At 41.7% G+C, this 24,035-nt stretch overlaps 1 protein-coding gene across 5 annotated transcripts in view; it reads left to right on the forward strand.

The window, feature by feature from the left end:
- Positions 1–724: 724 nt before the first annotated feature.
- snap91a (synaptosome associated protein 91a) overlaps positions 725–24,035 on the forward strand; it is a 48,070-nt gene continuing 24,759 nt past the window's right edge. For 4 of the 5 annotated variants that reach the window (XM_019269193.2, XM_019269198.2, XM_019269196.2 and 1 more), the window contains exons 1-2: positions 726–1,555; positions 21,547–21,689. In XM_019269193.2, the coding sequence (XP_019124738.1) occupies positions 1,426–1,555; positions 21,547–21,689 (273 nt within the window). In that variant the 5' untranslated portion in view covers positions 726–1,425. Of the gene's footprint in view, positions 1,556–21,546; positions 21,690–24,035 lie in introns of all 5 variants that reach the window. The other variant, XM_019269195.2, reaches the window with a different exon arrangement.

The following is a 24,035-nucleotide window of genomic DNA, read 5'->3' on the forward strand; positions in this document are numbered from 1 at the left end:
AAACAGCAGTCCTGCCTGACAATTGAATGATTCTCACTGATGAAACATAAACTTCGCACTATTTCTAAATGTGAGGGTGTGACTGCAGCTTGTGTTTTTGTGTTGTTGAACCTATTGGCCTCCTATTGATTATTTTGTCCTCCCATATCCATCAGCGAGGGCAGGCTAAATAACAGGAACGCCTCTCAGTATAATGAAAAACTGTTTAACAGGGACACAAGCTGCAGCCTCCAAAATAATCAGACAGTTGAATCAGCACCTCTCTGGTTTTAACCTTGGAGGTAGAATTTATTGCACTGATCTGTCCTATTATCTGCTAGTTGTGCCTAATAATAAAATGGCAACAGATATCACTCACGGGACATTTTTCTGCAGGATGTTACATTTTGTGAATAATACTATTGAACATTTTGATTGTGACTTGTCATGGGGTGTTTTTACTCTGTGGTAAGGATGTTTTTGTGCAGATGAGTTTCCCCTCTGCATTGTAAAGGAGAGCAGATCAGCACCATGGACAGAGATCCGCCCTCTCTGGTTGGTTGTAGCTGAGGCTGCACGCTTCATATGACCTTCATAGCACGGCTGTGGAGTAGCGTCATTAACCCTTCGTGTCTTCACCCATCTATAACCTCTCGTCTCCTCCCAGTTCTCGCGATAAAGGAGGCGTCAGCAGCAAGGGTTGGTAGCGTCACCTGACTCGGAGGAGGGGGGGGGGCGGGGCGTGGTGACAAATAACAATAAATTAATAATTAAGTAAAGAAGAGGATGTAAAATCTGCTGAGAACGCCGCCATCCGTCCATCCACCCGGGTTGAAGCGCGCATCGCCGGGGCTTGCAGGCTGACGGTGGGCCGCAGCAGAGAGAAGAGGAGTGGTGCACTGGATGGTTAGTGGGGGATGATGCTGATGCTGATGATGATGACGGCCTGATGTTCCCCTGCACGCCCCGCTGATACACAGGGACTGCTGCTGCTGCTGCTGGTTGTAGGGGTGAGGATTATCCAGGAGGCTGGAGGAAGGAAGACAGGGAGGGGGGGAGGCAGCGACGAGCATCATCCGGAGAGGATACGTTTCGTCAAGAGATGCTGGCTGCTGAAAAATAAAAAGGAAAATCCTCTAAAAGAAAAGCTGGAGCATCTCATTCATCTTCCAGACTCTCATTTCGATCGGATCCTGCTCTTCAGGAGAGAAAGTCAGCTCATGATTGCTCCAGAAACGCGTGCAGAAATTTGATAGAAACTGTCTCCTCTTTCTTTTCCTGCTGGTGTGTTTCTGTGCTGCTTTCACAGTCAGCTGGGATTTACTGGTTCATTTCGGTGCGTGCGTGTGCGTGTGTGTGTGTATGTGTGTGGTCGGGGGTTAAGGACCATATTGGACGCTTGATAGTCGAGGTAGAGCTCCACACACACACACACAGAGAGAGAAGATGTCGGGTCAGACGCTGACGGACCGCATCGCCGCGGCGCAGTACAGCCTGACGGGATCCGAGGTGTCCCGAGCTGTGTGTAAAGCCACCACACATGAACAGACACCTCCAAAGAAAAAGCACATGGAATGTGAGTAATCTATCTATCTATCTATCTATCTATCTATCTATCTATCTATCTATCTATCTATCTATCTATCTATCTATCTGTGATGCTCAGTGTGTCCTTTCAACCCTCCATCCACCCTCCTCATGCACAACTAGGCCACAGCACCAAAGCCATGATGGTTGCCCCCCCCCCCTCTCCAATCCATTCCTCCAGTGTGTGTTAATGTTCTTGCTGGAGGAAGTCACACTGTGTCCTCACATGTATACGCACACACACACTCGCACACACACATCATGCTTGAGGCATCTACTACTTTAATTTAGACTTTAACTGAACCAACCAAACCTATTACCTAATTACAGCAGGGCTTCTTCCCCCCATGGTGCCGGGCAGACGGGCATCTGTACAACCAGAGGGAAGCCACAAAGTCTTAAACCTAAGTGACTGGAGGTTGTCTCCCCCCATGATGCTCCAGTGCTGGTGAATGTATAATTGAGAAGGTGACAGTGGGGTTGTAACTACTAAACACACACACACACACACACACACACTCCCTTTTGCTAGCGTAAAAAAGGTGTGTGTCACTGCCAGCTTACAGTATATCACTGATTATTTTCTCTCTTGGTGTTGATTTGTTGGCATGTTGTTTAGTACAAACGAGGCAGGAAAAAGATGGAGTTTACGTACCAATTCAATTTATATAAATATGAAGAAGGCCCGTAAAGTATTTTGCAAAGGCCTTAATGGAAACTCTAGATATGCAGCGTGCAGCACCAGAGAACATTTATATACTGATTGATGCTGTGTCGTTACACTGTGAACATCCATACATAAAGTTGACTCGGATGTGAAAGATTGATGCACAAACACGCAAATTATGACAGTGGACGGAAGGGAAGTGATGTTTAGGAAGATGAACGGCACGAGAGGCCTGGATGCAGCGTCTCATCACATCTATCTGCAGTCCACGTGTTCTAGTTCTCTTTTGTGCATGTCCCTGTATATTTTAGTCATGTTACATAGAGCCAGTACACTCAATAAGACTCCACTTATCACTTCATTTCATATTGATTTATACCGTGTAGGATATACTGTATGTCCCTCAAGGACATGTGGAAATCAATCTGAAAATCAGGCCACAGGAGGCTAATGAGTAGCCGTCAACCAAGTGTAACCGCCGGTGCTGTCACACAGATCTTCTTGGCATGATCTCTGTTTAATTGAACATCCACGTGGAGTAAAATATTCAACACAGAGCATAAACTCATATACAGTAAAACAGGTAAACAAATAAATACCACAGAGAGACCAGAGAAGAAGAAATGAAGGTGGAGAAACTTGAACCTAACCTAAGTTTGGAGGCCTCCATAGCTAGATAATTATATTCGACAGATTTTGTGTTAGCGGTTACTGCACATGTGACTCAGTTCCACCAGAAATAACACCATGATATGAGAGCCATCTTAATGTCATACCTTCATCACTTCTTCAGTTTTAAATATAAAGAAATAGCAACGAGTTTAAGTTGGCAAACTCAAACGCAATGGGAGAAACCAATCCGCCCGTCTGTACGTGTCCAGACCAAAAAAAATCAGACTGAATGATGCAGTGAGTTAAATCACGGCACAACAAAGTGGAAAGTTCGCCCACTTGCCAAACTTTGTATCAGCACTTTGTTGGTGTGGGGAGTGCAGAGGAAGCTCTGCCGTCCACAAAGCACCCACAAAGAAAGGAAAAAATCATTTTTACTTCTTATTCTTATTAGTAATGATGCATCCACTGCAAGACTGAGTCATGTTAACAATGTATTGATCTTTTACTTGTTGCTTAGTAATATAATGGACACCTTTCACACTCTGTGTTGCACTTACCAGCATACACTTACAGTTGCAGTTACCTGTTTACCAGAAAGAAACATGAAATATTAAATTCATGAGTGGAAATACACACTCTTGCTCACTCATTGGGATGTCATGATCCAATCTTGAAGATCAGTATTGGGCTGATCAAAGCATTTTTAAGTGATTGGTATATTAAGTATATAAGTACATCCTACACTTTGTTCATGTCAGGTTCAGCTTGTTCTAAGTGTCTGACAACATCATGAAAGGATCCCTACAGAGATCTTTCTGTTTAATCAGAAACTGTCATATCTGTTCAAACACCACCAGACTCCACTGACACAAAAAGTAATTTTACCTCACAGAGTTGGTATTGGTATTATTATTGGTATTATATTGCACTGTATTAATCTCTTCTCATTGTACAGTTATTGTTACATTTAAGCATGTCAAAAATACATGAAGATGTCTTTAAAGGAACTTCCTCAAGATAATCTTGGGAAATTAAGGCAAATTCAGCATCATACTAATGTGGCGTTGTCACTTGTGGCCACAGTGGCAGCTGTTCAGCTTTAAAACTAAAGTAAAACTACTGATTTGACCTCTTTATTATCTTTTAAACCGAATTACTACACTATGCACCACAGTATAGTACAATAAAGAATAGCATTTTTTTTTTTTACATATTTTAGTTTTTGTGCCAAAACTCACAAGATCTCAGTTTAGCTAAGCCAAAATTGGAGAATCCTTCAGTACAAGCAGAGTACAAGCCTGTGAGGTTAGTTTAATGAACTGCGTCATAAGTATAGGGCTTGCAGAAATATGAGAAAGGTGAATTAACATCTCATTGGAGGAGCTGCTTCAGGGATATTGTCTGACTTTTATATCGAGTTTCATCCACAGCTGACATTTACCTTATGTGTCGCTCGGGGCGACTGAAAAACTTCCAGTTCTTTTTTTTTTCTGTGAACAGAAGCAAAAATGTTCAATTCATCTAAACCTACATCATCAGTGAAACCTGTTGCCTTAGAACAATGTCAGAATGTTCCACGGATACTTGACGTCTATCATCTGCAACAAAAGACCTATTAACTATTAACTGCATTAGTGCTTTATTTTGAAATTTCTTGTTTTTCATTATCCATATCGATACAGCTGCAGTATTTTCCTTAATTTGACCAATCCACTGACATCTTAAGTCACCCTTATACTCAGCCTCTTATTCCACTTCAAAGATCGTCCCTTCATGCTGATGTGGTCTGTCATGAATATGGGTCATTTCTGCTGTTTTCACGTATATCAACCATACAGTCACATGGATTTAGTATCTTTGGCTCCTCTCGCCCAGTGTCAACTGAGATTTACTCCAGCTCCCTGCAACCCTGCAAAAGATTAGTCCACATGGAAAATGAATCAGTGTCTTCTGGACATTTTGACTCATCATTGAAGTAATTTACATATTTTAATTATGTTAAGATGCTGGAAAGATATTATTGATTGTCCTCTTAAACATTTTATTCTCATTTTATTCTGTGTTTTCTGAGAGCTGCTCCTTACGTTCAGGATGAAATGTGACAGTAGCAGATCGATTAAGATCCTGAAGATACATCTTATCTTTCTTTTTTGTCACTCTCCAAGTGAGCTCCACGGATCGGTTGAGACGTCCATTAAACATCGTAGTAGGTGATATGATCGGCTTTACAACCGTTGTGTGGCGCCAACATTTCCAAACATTACAATTAGAGGATTCATTTCTTTGGTTATCTTAGTCTTAAATCAAAGAAGGTCTCCACAGATATGTGTCCGTGGTCTAAAAATAATCTCTGATGGATTGTTCCACCGACAGCCCAATGTATTTGATGTGTTGCTGTTGTTGTTGTTGATCCACTTCTAGGGGCACCCAGAGAGCAGAGCATAAGCTCCTCACGCTCTGACCCCAAAGCTCCAGACTGAGAAAAACACAAATCAGAGAACTTTCAGACAGAGTTAGGTCGTCCAGCCCCAGCCTTAATAACACCTCAAAGAGGTAATACTTGATGCAGGTGGGAACAAATGTTCTTTAAACTCTTAGTCAGGTTTTATACCCTAAAAGTGACTGTAAAGCAGTTAGAGGATGTTTCCTTAAGGTTCAAGCTAGTGGACTGTGACCAAACGGTTTGTCTTCAGCCCACAAAGTGCTGACTCTGTGGACAAGAAAGGCTTAAAGAAAAAAAGTAATCCCAGTAATAGCACAATAGTAGATATGTGTGCTTTGAAGTCCCATTTATTTTAAAAGGGGTGACAGAAAACCACGATGCAGATCAGAAGTCCTCTAAACTCAGGCAGCAGCACAAATTGCCTGACACCCCACATGGCCTGAGTGTGTCACACTGGCTGCATGTGTACACATAAATACAGTGTGTATGTAAGCCACATGCTGTTGGCAACATCCCAGAAATAAAAGGACTGAGTGATGATCCAATTGGGTCTTTTTTTGGAGAGGAGCAGGGTGGTGCAGAGGAGGAGGAGGAGGTGCAGCTGTGAGTCAGCTGCCTGAATAGGCTGAAGTTTTTAAGGCATTAGGATAATTACTGTGAACAAAGAAGACCACTGCTCACAAGATTGGCAGTCTGAAAGCTTAATCTGTGTAGTAACAACAGTACCCACTTCCCGTTTTGCTCCATCAAGTAAAAGCATTTGTGCTACGAATGAAAGAAAACGAGTTTTAGTAGTGCTATGAAGCAATTTTTTAAATTTAATTTAAAGCAACATTGCATAGAATATGGTATTTTTTAGTATTTAGTGTCTCCTTGCTTGGTCACTTTCTCCTTTTCTATTCTTAGTCTCATCCGGCAACGTCCCGTCTTCGGCCTTTCCCCTCTGACGTTATGCCCCCAGGCTGCTTAGCCTGGGTTGCCCTCCCAGCTCCTGTTCTGGCACAACACTGGCTCTGCTCCCCATGAGCATTACCCTGTGTCCTGGGCCTAAAACCTCCTCTTTTTAGTGGTCCAAAACAGCTCTGGTACAAACACTAACAATACCCCCTGTGCTCTGAGCTCACAGCTAACATTGGCTAGCAACAGCCACAGTGGCAGCAGTCTACTTTACTGTCCATCATGAAACAGAGAATTGATGTGGAGCAGCTGGAGGACATCAGAGGGAAAACCAAAAGACATTTGCTCCATAAAATATGATTCAGTTTTATGAAAATAAGTGAAATAGTTGATGGTGTGACTTGCAGAAACATGCGTACAGGCACACAGTGAGAATCACGGACACTGTTCACCTGATTACGCGTCAATGTAGCATTAAAATGATTTAAAACTGTTATTTTATGGTAAAAAAAAAAGTTACACAATGTTGCTTCAAACCATGCAAGTTTAAAATGCAGTAGTATTTTCAGCAGTATTTGCACATCATTTTTTGTGACAAATGATGCTCTGGTTTGAAAGAATGACATGCCCCCCTTTTTAAATATGGGTTATTCCAGAAAAACACTTCCCTTTTTCTAACTGGAGCTTTTGACTTGTTTTGCTGCAGTAGTGTGACCATCTGGCAGGCTGGCAGGCTCACGACTCAGGGGTTCAAGATGGAGTGAGGAAAGACACACACAGGCCATGTTCGCTGACTCCTATTCACATGATTTAGTGATGCAACCATCATTTACACTAGCCTACTTAACCTGCTTACCTACTACACACTCCATCAGGGTTGTGTTTTTCGATACCGCACTGATTCTGTCTATGAGGATTGGTTGGACTGGATTACATAACATCTGGCAAATGCATGAATTAAATTGTCAATTTAATGCCTGGTACACACTTTTTCCTCTTCCTTCTGCTGCTGCTGCAGGACAGAAGGTCCGTGCTTGATTTTCATGCTAAAGCAGCAGCTGCCAAATGATTACTTCCGTCAAAGGACCCATTTCGTCATTACTTCCAGCACAAAGCAACTGAATGTGCGACACGCGTGGGCTTACAAATAACATTTGAAAGCAGCATTTTTCTGATTGGTCGGATTAACAATTGAGTTGCTTCTCAGTGTGAATCCAAGGACCCTGAGCATGGATCAGAGGACATGCAGGGTATCAGCAGCCCAGAGGGAGACAGCTAGAGAACTAGTGTAACAGGGTTTGAATGTCTGCCAAATGAAGATGGCTCTGTTTCCAAAGACAGGCCCCACCACTCCTGCTGCTCCTAATAGTCTCCATCTTGATCTACTGCTACTCACTTACGTATTAAGACGTTACTAACCTAACCTCTTAATACTCGCGCTGTAAAGAGAGTTAGGGCAGGTTTATGGCTTGAAGGTTATGTTTTGGAGAATGTATGCCATAATTTTCCCTCTCGCACCATCGCTTCTCTTTACTCTTTACATCCACACAGCGTATAGACCCAGACAGTGTTTATCATAATGACCTTGTTTCTCATTATGTTTGCTGCAATAATTATCACCAGCTCAACTGCCGCTCTAAATCTAGTCACTCCAATTAACAGGTTTTTTAACACAGTAATGCGATTATGCCCTGCTCCGAGCAAATGCAGGATACATGACCTGCTGTGTGTTTGTGTGTTTGTGTGTGTGTGTTTGGGGAGAGGGCAAGAGGGTGAGCTGTGAGAAACATAAACAGCGTGCTGAGTTCCCTTTGGCTGCTAAGGTGCTGTTACCACAACATGAGTCACCGTCAATGTGTTACCACAATTCAGAGGCAGACTGTCTCGCTGTAGTAGGGGTAGGGGAGGACAGGATGAGGGGTGGGGGCTCTCATGATGGTTGGTAAAGTCTCATGTGTGTTAGTGTACACGTCAGCACACACCCGCGCAGGTTGAACCTTAATTACATTGAAATTGGGAAAGAAAATCCATTAAAAGGAAAGTGTACTTAACAATTATATGGCTCTGCATCATAGTCACACATTTTTAATAGTGTTTAAAGGTATAGTTTTTTGGACTTGTTAGTCTTCTTGCTGAGAGTTAGATGAGAAGATTGATACCACACTCATGTCTGTATCCTAAGTTAAGAAGTTGGAGCCAACCTAGCTTAGCATAAAGACTGGAAACAGCTAGCCTGGCTACATCCACAGGTAAAAAATATGTCTACCAGCACCAGGGCCGGTCTTAGCTATGGGCAATGTGGGCGGCCGCCCAGGGCGCATTCTCCGCGGGGGGCGCACAAGCGCCCAAAAAAGAAAAAAACCTCGCGAATTTTCGATACCGCTCATTAAGTTAGCGGAGCGGGCGCCCCGGGAGCGGGGTGTTGACATGGCAGAGGGGGGCGGCGGACAGACTGATGGGGGCGCACAGGCGGTCGTGAGGGCGCACGAGAAAATGTTCGTCCAGGACGCAAATGTGGCCAGGACCGGCGCTGACCAGCACGTCTAAAGCTCAGTCTGTTAAAGGTAGGGTAAGGTTCTGGAGTAAACCAATACCATCAAAAGTACCATGATAAAGTGCAAACAACAACACAACTACTAATGTTAGCTGCTAGCTTTAAACTGACACTGAAGAGCGGACAAGACAACTCTCCTAGCTAAAATCACAACAGCCTCATATCTAGCAAACGACAGAGTGAGCTCAATCTTTGTTAACGTTACCTGACACACAAATCGTGTCTGGAAATGAAATGAATAGCAAATTACTGTTATACTATAACAAGTGTTATTTCAGCATGCAATAATAGCATAAGTTAGCAGGCCGTTGTTATGGAATTTTCTATCCTTAGATTACACAAGGTCACGTGTGGGCCTTGAGGTCCATTTCCCCGGATAAATATTCGTTATTTGCCACTATAAACACACTCTGACTTCCTCAAGCTTTGATTTTGGTACTTCCGGTTACCGGCATTTGAATTTGCATATTAGTCAAATATTTAGTTTCACCCGAAACATTTAGATTTAACATTTAGATTTAGATTTAGATTTAACATTTAGGTGTAACGTTCAACATTTGGATTTAAATATTTAAAATATCTCTAAATTGACAAATATTGTTGTAAATGTGCAAAAAAACAATTTTTTAAACATTGTTTGAAGCTAAATGTGACAAAATGTTGCTGTTATTTTCTGCGTGAGCCGCTGCACCCCATAGCACTACAGCAGTCTTGAAATTCTTAGCATATCTTTTATCATCAATTTGCTTTGAGATTATCTTTTTTGCCTCAGGTATTAACCAATGAGACGTGCACATAGGATTTAATGTCTCCTGGCAGCAGTAGCTGAAGGTTGACGTTGACGTATCCATATGCTTTCAGTCTGGAAATACAGTGTCAGAAAAGCTTCAGCAGGATTTAGACAGCCTTGTCTTTGCTCCTAGGATGAACATATCAAAATATTAAAGTTAAAATACAGTTTTCACAGTCTAGCAGCAGAGGGGTGGTGACACCTGAAAAATGTCAGTAAAAGAAAAATAACATTTTTTTAAGCACCTCCACTTGCTGACCCAATGCTGTCAGTGTGAATATCACTGAAACTGCTGCTAGTTATTTTTTAATGCGGCTTCACTTCCAATGTGACTAGATTCTACTGTTTAACAGACACCAGTGTCTCCTCAGCTCTTTGGTTAAAACACTTACATTTACTACATTTAGAGCTACAAGTCTGAATTACGACATCAATGAGAAACTGTGTCTGCCGGAGCACTCAGGTTTTGCTATTATGTGAAATAAAATCACAAAATCGGGACAATGCATGTAGTGCAGTATGAATCTGTATCAAGGATGCTTGTATGTCTGAGAGGAGAGATGTTGGCAAACATCTCCCAGCCTTTCTGTTCCTCTAATTGGTCCTCCTTCTCCCACTCTATCTTTTCACCACTACTCCCACTGTTTCTCTTGCTTCCTTACTACTAGATAATGATTCTGTGCTGTGCTCATCTAATGGCGAGCTGCAGTGAGCACAGGAATGTTAAAAGAGATTGCTAAGAGTGCCCAGTATGTACTGCAGTGCTGATATCACAGTGGGTATCCTTACAAGCCCCAGAATGCCTCTCTAATGTCAAGCACAGTGTGGGAGGTTGACTGTCATACCAACAGATTAATGAGCTGGGACCAGGATCCCCCATGCAGCTACAGCTATCACACCATTATCTACTTTAAATCTGAGCAGCCATTTCAGATTGATTTTCTTCTCCTTTCGTAATGCCTCCCACCTCTTCCTCTGACTCTCAGTCCTTTTTCTGATATCCTTTGAGGTCATAATGCCCTTGAGCCTCCTAGTCTGAGGGTAAAACATAAATATCACAGTACAGAGTACTTGTATTGGCAGAATGTGCATGTGGAAACTCGCTTTATGAGAACAGAGGTAAAGAATCAGGTAAACAGTCCTTTGTATGCAGGTAAGCATCGGCAGACTTTCCAGCAGCTCAGACAGCAAAGGGCCACGTCCATACCCAGGCAGCATATCAATAATGCAGGCTGGCTTGGGTTTCCTCCTGTTTTATTACTCTGTCTGACTGCTGTGTTTTGCCTCAGGACTTAACTTTGTCACAAAACTTTGCCCCCACCGACTGAATCATCAAATACCCTGTGGGGTAGATAGTTTTACAAAGTTTGGAAAAGTTTTTAAAGCTATGCAACAGCCTCTGTGAGAAGAAAAGATCAGCATCTTGGACCAGGAGTGCCCAAACCTTTTCCATTACTTGGTGTCATCTGAGCCTCAGACAGATGAGTCTAGATTTTATTTCAAGACTGTTCAAGACCACAAATGTCACTACATATTGCCTGTGCACTGTCGAATTTATTTGTTAACATCGTTCACTCACAGAAAGTGAATTTGGGAGAACTGTAAAATGCAAATTGTGTAATCCTGTTAGATTTTATTATTAAGATGCAAAATGGTACTGGGATTACAAGTTCCCCTTAATTTTCTGACATGCTCGGATTAAGACAAATAGTTTATTATAAGGGAACTTACATATTTAGCAACATTTTTAACAACATAACAGCAATTAAATTAAACAGCGATTAAAAAACTTCACTAGAAATCTCTGGCAGACCAAATTAATTCTCTTGGAGGGCCATTTCTGGCCCATGGACCCCACTTTGGGCAGCTAGACCAAAGTGACTTGACTAACTAAACTCAGATATACTGCATGTGATGGCTACTGACTTGGTGCTAAAAGACTGTGGGTAAAGCTGCATCATCCTCAACAGTTAATGATATATACAGCATTGGACTGTGTCTTACCTCATATGCATGTTCTTATTTTTTCATATTTTCACATGTACATTACGAAAGAGAAAGGATAACCCTCGAGGGTAACATGAGCTGGATCAGTTGCGAGCCTGTAAGAGGTTGACAGAGCTGCTAACGTTACCCTTTAAACTCTATTAGCATGGCACACTCACAGTGTGGAAACACTACACAGTGGACGTGTTAGTTGTAAATAGAACACGTAACCTCTTAACCCCACAAACTAATGTAGTTAGTTATCGACGTACTTCTTGGCTTTAAAGTAACACACAGTTACTACTGTAGGTAGAGAGCTAGTTAGATGGTAATGTTTGGATTTTATATCAGAGAGGATGAATTCACTCTCCAATCTCTTTCTATCAAACTCAGTAACCCGAAGACAAACTTGCTCTGCTGCTGATCTACGATTGGACAATCGATGTTTTGGGGACGTATTTAGCAAACATGTAGCTGGTCATGTCGGTTTTTATGCAGCTTTATTGTTCTGCATCCAACAAGTCCAAGAAGCCTGCAGGTGCTCTAACAAACCTGAGCTACAGACACTCCCCACAGTGATAATGTGATAGTGGTAGTCAGTGGTGTCTGTCGTCAAGGAGAGAAATTGCTGCAGACTCCCACTTGTTGACGTGCAGCACAGTGTGCACCCGGCAGCGCTGCTTTAGGAAATTCTTTGGATAGATTTTGTCCTTTCCAGTAGGTTCTCTGGAGTTTATTCCAATAACACCATCAGATCTTACATGCTGCAGAGCTTAGTTTAGATGTTTTGTTGATTTCTGTTGGGCAGAGCTGGCCCAAATCAGATTTGGATGTTAAGCAAACGGACAGCTCTAATTTGCCTTTTAATAGGGTTGAGGTAAATAGAGTGGACGTGACCTTTTCTGTGCACCAATACAATTCTCAGAAACATATGGCCAAGTTTAGCACTGAAAATCTGCAGTATATTCATTAGTAGGGCCTAGGTAATTTTAGTAGTTCTGTGTTAACTAATTCTTTCCCCGATTTATTTCATTGTTACTTTCACACCTCCCACCCTCTGTTCCTGTGCTTCTTCAGCCTTGCACAGACCCACTGTAGCACAAATATACAGATTTTTCTCAGTCAGAAAAAGGAGCCCCAGAATTCAGGAAAAAAATGGTCTTAGCTGCATTATTTGGTTCAAAATACAGGGTGGATATAATACATGAAACACAGGCTTTTATATTCAAACAGTGAAGATACAAAGCCTCACGATAGACACACAGCTTATAAGGGACGAAGGGGAGCTAGGGAGGACAAAGTGGACAGACGCAAGAAGAGATGTTAGACTGTTGATACTGAGGAAGAAGATGTATTGGCTGTAATTTGGATATGCTGTTGTTGTTTGTCTGAAAACATCAGTATTCATCAGACATTGGAGCTGTGGGCATGGGGGAGGAGAGTAATTAGAGAAAGACTGATTGGTCAACGCAGCTGGCTAAAGCTTATTTGTTCACTGGGAAAACAGTTTTATTGAATATCTGTTTGGATGCTTTGTTGAAAGATGAGTGCAGAGGCAAGGTTTACCTGCAGGCCAGTGAGCAAAAGTCTTGCTATTCAGTCGCTGAATTATAGAACATCACAGTAAATCAACCTGTAGAGGGAGAGTGTTTATATTTCATTTTATTTATTTTGTGTTTGAAAGGTCCAGTGTGCAGGATTTAGTGCCATATAGCTATAAAGCAACCAGCTGAATACCACTCGTCTCACAGAGCCCTTCCAAGCATGTTGGAGAAACCACAATGGTTGTGAAACTCATAAAGAAGGCAAAAGGCCTCAAAACCAGTGTTTAGTTTGTACATCTTAGGCTATTACATGTCAGTTCAATATGGGGGACTGGAATAGGACCAGCTCCCTCTGTAGGTAAAAAGGCCTCATTGTAGGGTAACAAAAACATCACAATTTTTATTTCAGGTGATTATACACTAATGAAATCTTAATCAATGTAATATATTCCATTTCTGCCATATTCGGCCAAGAAATCCCCCAAAATCTTTTGCAAAGGAAGTTGTTTGATGCATAAGCGGCCATCTTAACAGTCTAACAGGATGCTAACACCCTTTATCCACTAACAAATCATTGTGAATTGCTCATAATCCTCTTCACCACAGAGCAGGCTTTGAAACAGCGTTTCGGGGCTCTCACCAAGCTACTAATACTAGCTACTAATGCCCAAGCCTGATGTACAATGGTCACAGCTAACCATTTTCCTAACCATGCCACTATGTTTGAGACATTTGGATCACATATTCTACAGCTGCAGGAATCAAACTGCAACTCCACCAATCGCTGTGAGAAATGTGACTGAGAGCCGAAGCATCTATATAAAAACAGCTCTGCTATCGGTGTACACCAGCAGTAGCATCAGCATTGTGTTGGATGCCAGCTTTTTTCTCAGATGTCACTTCAAGTCTCCACAGTGTCTGGAGCCCAATGGCTTCCTCTTTGTTTGGCTGCCACACCACATTGGTGCTATGCTATGCTGAGACAGAGTGCATTCTGGGGTTTTTTTTCTCCCTCCCCCTGTATGTTGCTTGAGGGTGAGAGGAACTATAAATAAACACTGTGCTTTCATGGAGCGTTCATGTGTAGCTCAACAAGGCATCTCTCGTGCAGCATGGCTCTATGCATGGATAAAGTGCTTACCGAGTACAGTCCTCATGTTTATGAGTTACTGCCTCAACAGCACTGATCTATATGGAATATGAGTATGTTTGCAGTGTAGAACATCTAAAATGCTAGGGTATATTGGGTATATGGAAGGTATTACTAAGTCTTTGTATGAATTCAGTGTTGAAACTTTTAGCAGTGTTAAGCCGGATATGACTCACCTGCACCTGGTTTGACTAGATGACCCTCGATCAGCTTTCTGCCGTGGGAGTTTGCACCTATGAAGATGATTTCAAAGGAATTTCACAGCATCCTTGATGCCACTGCAAATGTGAGAGCCTGTTGCCTAGGAAACCACCTTGGCACGTCCCCTCTGGTGCTTATTGGTACATTTGTAAAAATCCATCTGTAAAAAAAATTGAAGGAGGATGTTGTGTGTCGTGTCGTGTCGTGCAGGCTTGCGTAAATGCCTAAGCATCTCCTGTGATGCATGCATGCTTGGCGGTCTGCCTTCGGTTGTACTCACACACAGGAGCTTTGATATCGCTTACAGTTATTGATATCTTAAAGGCTGCTATTTGAAATTGGAGTCCAGTCAATTGTGTGTTGGATGTGGCAGACGTTACAGGGCATCCTGATGTGGGTATTATGTGACAGTTATCTGACATGGTGTGGGTCAAGAGAGCACATGAGTCCTAAGGGTGAGAGTCGAAGATCTCAATCAATACAAGCTCTCTGGGTCACCTGCTAAAGCCACACCTTTATCGGTTATTGTCAAAAGATCCCATAAAAAGACCAAAACTGACGATGCATTAGTCGATCAGTACTTTCCTCCTTCCCTCTACTTTGTCTGTGGCACTCAGCCCCAAGCTCATTGGTTCTTCTGAAGGCACAATCTTTAAAAGCAGATCACAGATATATGTTACTGAGCCTGCAGCATTTCCTAAAACAACTGGGTGCTGTAGTTTTTCAAATCAAATTTGTCGTGGACTGTTTTCAGCTTATGTAGCTGGTGATGGTGCATGTGGGATTGCCCACATTGATTAAACAACATGACCCATGTGCAATAGTGTTGCTCATTTATGTGTTTTTAGCCATGCTAGAGGAAAGTATGAGGTCTTGTTAAAGCATAGGCCTGACATTATTTCATATTATTATGAATATTATTAGCAGTATTAATCCCCTGAAAAGATTAATCTATCTTACTAAGAAGATCTGTCTGTATAGCTGCAGTCTGACACTGCTCATGCTCGACGGTCTCTCCACTAGACATAATCTAAAGGTTCTTATAGAATAGCCATACTGTTGCACCGAGTGGCATATACAGTAACTGTGTTTAATTCCTAACAGCTCAACAACAAGCAGAAAGCATACTCCTGAACATGCTCAGTGACATCTGCTGATGTACAACTCCTCTCCAGAGATGGAAATAGAGAATAAACCCACGTAGCCACGTTTATTATTATTATTTATGTTATGAATACATATGCCACTTGAATGCAAATCTTTTCATAGATTTTATAGGCATCTGTAGCATTCTGCTGTGGAAGAATGAGCTATAACAAGCATGAGGGATTGATTCATTTTTGAAACAGTGCCTCTCCCCGGGGTCCACTTACATCATGGTACAATTTCAGTTTGTGAAAATTGTACCGGACATTTCATGCATAACAGATGAAGCTGCATATTGCGCATACATTTTCCCCTCGTCAAACAGAGTGCTGACTCATATGTGGTTGCATTCTGAAGCATTGGGTGTGAATATCTGTTTGTGTGTCCCCGTAGATGTGCGCTACATGTTTACGAGTGCCTTACATAACAGGTGTCTGTGTCTCTCGCCCTTCCTCCCTCTCGCTGCACGACCACAAACACACTGTGGAGGATGTGAACATGTCAGACCGCTGGCTGTCCTCTCTTTGCTCGCTACACTGCACAATGATGGCTCAGGTGCTCTGGTTGTAAATTTAGAACAGGGGAGGATACGTGTGCACACGTGTGTATTTGTGTACGTGTATAATAGTGTAATAAATGTGTAGAATAGAGGTTCTTGTGATCTTCGTGTCACAAATAACCTTGTGTAACAGTTAAATATCCTTCAGGCTTTAAATGGAGGACATGTTCTGGATGCTGTCACTGAGGGACTGAAATTGCATACTAGGACAACAGTAGGAGACTTTGACTGCTACAACATTTTTGAACCAGGATACATTTTATAAGATTACATCCATACATCTTTGTGAGGCTCCATGTAGAGTGAACTGCAGCATAGTGGCCAGGAGGAGCTGTAATCCAGTCTACACTAGTGCTGTTGAGTACCTGTGATTCTGTAGAGTAGTGTAGACTCTTGCAGTAATCACCAGCTGACGGCTAACTGCTCTTACAGCTGGAAAGACTCAGCTGGAGGAGTGTGCAATTACTCTCACTGGTTCAATACCACCACTTCTCCATGGCAGCCCCCGCTGATTTAACATTCCCATCAGGCTTTTATCATGGTTAGGCTCTTTGTGCCCTCATCCAGCAGATTTGTGTGGACTACTTTTCGCACTGAAGTTCTGATTGCTCTGTATTTGAATTCATTTGACCCTTTATACTTTGTTTTGGTCTCCACCAACTTCTGGGGAATGCTCAACAGTTAAATGCTAAATGCTCCTGCTCTGTTTGACACTGGACAGCGAGTCTGCAGTGCTGAAAACAGCTGGTGCAGATGCTGATGAGTACGGCAAAACTGATACAAATAAGTGGTTGTAAAAACAAAAAAAGCACACAAAAAAAAACAAGCTGAAAGATGCAAAAACACTTGGTATAGCTCAGGAAAACTGCAGTTACATGTAAATTCTCTGTGGGATCATCACTACAAGTAAGAAGTCATTTCATGACTCTTTCCATGTAGAGCAGATCTAGACCAAACTATTTACAGGGACTCAGCAATGCCCACCATGAACATGCACATGGTGGCATCGGCAAGGGAAAAACTTCCTTTAACAGACAGGAACCTGGAGCCAAACCAGCTCATTGGTGGGTGACCATCTGCTGTGACCGGTTGAGTTACTGTAGAGAGGGAAAGAGGGCCAACATAGCATATACCCATTTGCTTATTTTATTTATATGAAAACACAAACAAGCATTTTAATGTTCTTTGATTAGGAACACTATTTTACACACCAAGGTTAGCCCACTCTTCACAGAGAGCCTTGCTCAGCATGTGAAAACAGTGTTATAATATCTCCTGTGGCTCTGGAAAAACACTTGAACAAGTAAAAAGAAAGCACCGGTGGTTATACTGTCAGGATTGTCACAGCTTGAGCTTGGAGACATCTAACAGAAATCCGGTTGTGTGGAGGCTGAAAGATGCATTAATCAGGCAGGAAGGGTGCAAGTTGTGGATCCTTCAAGTTCTCAAAGCTTTAATAAATCATGTACTGATTGGAGTTGTGTACATCACTATGTATTTGTCTCTCAGGGATGTAGTACAAGACCGTCTGTATGTTGCAGCGTACAGGATTTCAAATATGAACCCAAGCAAGTAACTGTTAGTCGTGACTATCTGTGTGCACAAGTACTTGACAAAGGCCACATATCGAGCTGCCTTGCACTCTCTCTTTCTTTCTTACTCACGCTGGCACATACTGTATGAATAATTGATAACAAAGGTGGGGAGGGTGGACGGTGAGTCAGGAGTTCCTGCTGATTTGCTCACATTCTCAATCAGGACAGAGACTCTGCATGTTGCTCTGTCTCTCTTTCTGCAGGATTAGTGTTCTATTCGGCTGCATGTTTAAATATTTGCTTAGACTTTATCCAAAAAAAAAGTTCATGAAATGTTTTTTATCAGCAAGCTTCATAACATCCTCCTGTATGCTGTGTTTATCGTAAGCAGCAATGGCTGCCAAAGCTGAACGGACAAAGAAAAGACAAACCACTGTTTGATTAGGTAGTCATCTCTTTATGTAGATTAAATTGTTGTAGGAAACAGAGAGTGAGACAGGCAGACTGACAGACAGAGAGAGAGAGAGACAAAGACAGACAGAGAACGACGAATGATAAGTGCAGGATGATGCTGGCTGCTGACTCATCAGCCCTATAGGGATTATCCTTCTCTTTGTGTGTGTGTGTGTGTGTGTGTGTGTGTGTGTGTGTGTGTGTGTGTGTGTGTGTGTGTGTGTGTGTGTGTGTGTTTGCATGCATATATGTATTTATGTGAGCTGCTTCCTTACTACTGAAGAGGACATGCACAGCAATCATTACCGCATGATGAAAGCATGGTAGACATGGTAACATCATGACCGTTAAAGCACAATGTCAATACAAGTGACCTTGAATTTTGTGCACAATTATTCATTTTTTCCAAAACAGACTTGCTTTATTCGTGGAACTAGAATATTATAAATAATCTAAATGTGTCATTTAGTCACAGAAAATGCCCCAGCATCATTCACGATGGGTTTTGAATAAAAAATTGTTGGTCAGTACATGATATCCACATAGGTTTTCTGACTTTCCCACCCTGTCATTGGCACTCTGCTCCAAGCTTATTTGTTGCCATGTAAATCTTTAAAAACAGCAAAACACAAAAGTCAGGAACATTTCAGCAGGGGACTGGAGTGAATTATGTATTTCTTGGGAACTATATTCAGCCGTGGAGTAATACACATTTGATTCTCCAATGAGTTTTTACAGCCTCGGACAGTCTTTGCTTGTTGCCTCCAGGAAGTTACTGCTCTTTGCCAAGAAATAGTCCAGACTAAGAGTGTAACAATACACTAACATTAACAATAATTGTGATTTCATAAGATTATATATTGATGTCATGTTAATAATAACAATATAGTGTAAATAATCCACCATGCCTTTCTGCTCAGTAGGTAGCAGGAGTGCATCTTTAACGCTGGTTACCAGTGTTACAGTTGAGTGTTTTTTATTTGCCGAAAAAGAGACAAACGCACAACAAAAGTTAATCATGAATGTGACTTTTTTCTAAAGATATTAATGTTATCATCAATTCTTTTGGACATGATAATCATGTGAAAATCTGATATTTTGACAGCCTTAATCCAGGCGTAATTTCTTGACTGATTAAACTAACAAACTTCAGCGTGATTACATCATTAAAAATCATCAACACTATAAAAACAGCCCCCTTTTTTAAGGTATTTTGGGTCATTTCTGCTTTATTATGATATTGATAGCTGGAGATAGACAGGATAAACTGCAGCAACGAGTCTGGCCTAATTTCTAACTCCCCAATTGCTGCACGTCGTTATGACGAATTTCTCCATGTGTGAGGTGCCCTGGCATTTAGTTTATTTTGAGCTGGGGAAGAAAATTCAATAGACACCTCTTAGCTGCCTCCCATTCTGCTGCCATTGCGCAGACATGGATATGACACTATTAATGAATCACAGGACTCGGTAGTAGTTGCTCTGCCTCTGCCCTGCTCTGCTGAATCAAGGCTTTTAAAATGACGCCGGTCATGTTTTCACCTCCTCTCCGTCCATCACGCACACACTCTGCATACACACATCTCGTCTCATTGCGTCACACTGACAGCTCTCCTACCGGCCCATGAATAGATATTCCTCAAATAGACTTTACGCTCGTCTGACAGATGCTGATGAGGAAGGAACAAACTGCAGTTTAGTTGATTGTAGCGAGGTATGCTTAGCTTTTGTACCTAATAAGTAAATTACTAAGTGCTATTTATCACAGTGACATCAAAATAATCCACATGGTGCAGAGGAATAGTACACTTTAGTGCAACACTTTAGCATCATGGCATTATTCAGTAATTTTAGTAATTTGCATAATATAGCCTGGACATTAGTGTTATAACTGTAAAACTGACATATTATTATCAAATGACCTATCATATATCAATAAATATGGCCACAAACACATCCAGCAGACAAGGACCATAGCACAGATATTCAACAGACCAACTGTCATTCTGTTTTACCTATTTTTGGTCTCCACCAACTCCTTTGAGAAATATGTGGCTCTTTAGCACTGTGTTCACCAGCTAGTCGCTAACTTTGTCTCCTTTTATCTGGTGCTGAACAGGTAGTGTGCAGTGGGTTCATCAGAGCGTTTTCACTGAAAGCAGGAGCCTGCTGCAGTTGAAAATAATGCCAATGAGAGCAGTGAACCAAAGCATTAAATTTGTGGCCGTAAGAGCAAAACAATGAGCGAACAGGTGCTAAAAAGCTGCAAAGAGCCGAGGGGAATGCATTATAATTCTCTGTAGGGTTGTTGTTACAAAGGACTGCAGTGCCATTAGGCAGAGTCCATTTGATCTCTTGGTAACAACATTGATTGGTGCAGCTTTAAATAAAATGTTGTTACTTATAGTGTTCATGCTGTTGGCAAGTCTCTTGTCCATAAAGTGAATTATAAGCATGCCGGGGGGCTTAAGAATGCACTTTAGCCCTCTTAAGCAACATTAATTTTCTATCCAGATCCACTGATCATTCATCTTCGAAGAATCATCAACATAGATTTATAAAGTCAATAATTTACAGATGACAAATGACTGTATTACATCAAGTATCCCTCAACCATGGTGTGTTCCTTTAGCACTCTGTCCGTCTATCTGTCTGATTCTGATCTGTAGGGCAGATTGCAGTCTTCCCTTTTGGTTTTTCTGTCTAGCTGTGGAATATTCCACTCTCTCTCTCTCTCTCTCTCTGCCTGTGCTGGTATTAATGATTGACTGTTGAAAGCGAACAAAGCGTCAGCTGGTGTGACTCACACCAGGCAATGATGGCACAATGTGAAGCACTCATTTAATCTAAAACATTTCATTAAGGTGGAAAATGGCAGCCTCCAGGGCAATTCTGTTGATAAAAAAACAGCCCCTCTTGCTCGGACAGATAAGTTTGCTCACTAAATGAGCATTTAATTAACAAAATAAGAAGAGTTAACATGTTTGGACAGACACTGGGACAAAGTTGGAAAAAAATTGGACCCAGTCAGACATTACAGAAATGGTCTTTTTGACTCAGACCACCTCCCAATACAGTAATTTCTAATAACACCTTGTTACTACTAAACTAAAACAGGTTGATTAACACTGAACACAAGTCTTTTTACATTTCCAGATGTTATTTGAGGGAGCACTGCACAGGGGAATACATGAAGTGAATTAAAGTGAAAATTAGGATGCAAGAGCATGTGGCTGTGAAATGCAGCAAAGCCCAGATCCTGTACCACCACATTTACTCTATCACACTCGTGTTTGTCATCTCTCACCCATCTGTCTCACACCATCCCTGCAGTGGTTTATGTTGCCATTACTTGAATAAAAGGCTTTCAGCACACTCTGTCCCTGAGTCTCCTCAGCTAATATCTGACCTGCTGTGCCTCCTATCCCCACTGCCTCTCAGACCTGATCCAGGCCACCCAGGAGACCAATGTGAACGTCCCCCAGATGGCCGACACGCTGATGGAGAGGGCCGGAAATGCCAGCTGGGTGGTGGTTTTCAAAGCCCTGATCACCACACACCACCTCATGGTGCATGGCAATGAGGTGAGCTTGTAGCACACTGTTAATACACGCCCTGAAAACACACCTCATATTTTAATGTCTGGTAAAATGCAGTTGAGAGAAATGATTCATTGACCACCAGAGTCAGCAGAATAGTGGTTGTACTATAAAGCTGTCAGATATAAAGTAGGGCAATGCTAGACAAGGGCGTCCTGAGCTGCTCATGACTTTCCACACAAGACCAAAAGTAGGCACACAAATACACGCCCAAAAACACACCGTAGCAGGAGCATAGATTGTTTTTCATGCATGTAAGTACAAGCTGTAATTTGGGTGTCTGTTCATTCAGCCATGTTATAAGTGTAAAAGGGTGGAAATAACTTATCAGGATACTGATATAACAGTCAAAATATGCATCAATTATCCTGTGATAGGTAAAAAATTAACTGTTTAGCCAAAATTGTTGGATTTGTTCTGACCTTAAAGCTGCACTAATCAATATTTTTATATGGACAATGAGTCAAAAGATGTATGTCATAGTGAACCCACAGAGAATATCACCCAACTCAGCTGTTCTCCTCATCTTTACAGGGCCTTTCTCAGCTTATAGATTTAGTTTTACGAACCAGAACTTCGCTGCACTGGTTCAGTCTTCGTCACTCACGTAACTATCATTTCCAGACAAAACATTGCACTATTTTTAGCTAAAAAGTTATGATACATGTACTGTACACACTATATACACTACCTGCCTAGCAAAAAACCTGCTGGAAGCATTTAGCAGCTGAAGATGCAAATTATTAGGATTAGGAAGAAACCAAAACAATGCTAAAAGGAGACTAACCTTCACTAGGTGGACAGAAACACAACTACAAATAAATGCTAATGTTGACTCAAGTCTGTTGGATGTGTAAACAGGCAACTGCCTGCTAACACTTATGTCAATAATAACGCTGTCAATGCTTGTCAATGGTAAGTTTGTCACATTGCCCTCAAGTGGCCAAAGAAATCAATTAATGCAGGTTTGTAGCTACTTAATTAATTAGATAGGAAAGTGTCCATGCATATTAATGGTTTACCTCATGAGTTACCCTCCGAGATCTTCTCAGCACAATACAATTTACATTTCAGCTTTTGCCCCATAGTTGTAAATGTTGGCCTCGACAGCAGTTATGGAATTAGCAAAGGGACCGGCCTTTCTGCTTCCTGGTCCTGACCCTCTGACCCAATTTATGTCCTGACAGCTGAAGAAAGACAATAGCTCTGAATGGGAAACAAGGCATAATCAGACAGATAAACAGATGCTCCTTTACTGCCCATCAGAGTGGCCAAACTGGCACTGAATTGCAGATGACACAAAGGACAGAGATTGAAAAAATATTGATACAGATTTACCAGAAAAAAAAAGTCAAATAAAGAATAAGTCACAGTTGATGGAGAATGAGAATACAAAAGCACAGTGAGATCACGCCATCAGCTCATTTAGTCATTTATTTACCCTCCAGCCCTTCTTTTCCCTATCGTCGCGTCATGGAGTGAGGGGTTGTCCTCCCAGCATGCACTGGGTGTAGCTTTTTCCCATGTTTGTGCTGTTGTTGTGTGTGACATGGAGGCAAAAGCTCAAGGGGAGACTGTCATAAACGTGTCTGAGCCATGTCATGAGGTTTGACCTGGCTATACGCATGTATACAGTATGCACCTCCTGTCTCCTGAGACCTGTTTATTTTTAGCCCGGGCTTTGCTGTTGTAGTGTTCCTGATGATAGAGTGAGAGAGTACTGACTGGAGAGAGAGAGAGAGAGAGAGAGGAGGGGAGGTAATGTTCTCCGGGGAGGGATTTTCAATCTTAACCTGCCCTTTTGTTATTTTGCTCTATGTTTGTATAAATCGAGCCACTGAATAAATATCAGCAGCATGTGTGTGTGTTTTATGTCAGCAAGCTTATTCCTGCAGGTCCACAGAGGCACATTATTTGTCTTTATTAAGCTACGTTTCCTGATCCTCTTGTCTAATTGATATTCACACACTCCTACTCATGAAGGCTGCTGCATTGCTCCTTTGCTCCTGGATTTCTCTCTACTGACTAAAGCAAAGGACAAGTATAGAATCACACCTCTTGGTTCTACTTTCTGCTGCAGGCGCTTTCACAGGTTTGGGGTAGAGTGCTGAAAGTGCTGAACCCCTCTGACATAGCTGTGAACATCAAGACTTCTATTCTTTTAAGATGAGGCCGTGTGTTTGAAGTAATGACTGTTGGAATATGATGTGTTAGTCATACTTGATGATGAGGTGTGATCCATGACTATTTATTTACTATTAGTGAAAATATACTTTTTAGTTTAGTTTTGTGTTGACGTATGATAATTTCAATTTAAGGAGACTAAAGATG

The sequence above is a fragment of the Larimichthys crocea genome, chromosome XIII (genome assembly GCF_000972845.2).
Source record: "Larimichthys crocea isolate SSNF chromosome XIII, L_crocea_2.0, whole genome shotgun sequence".
Lineage (NCBI taxonomy): Eukaryota > Metazoa > Chordata > Actinopteri > Sciaenidae > Larimichthys > Larimichthys crocea.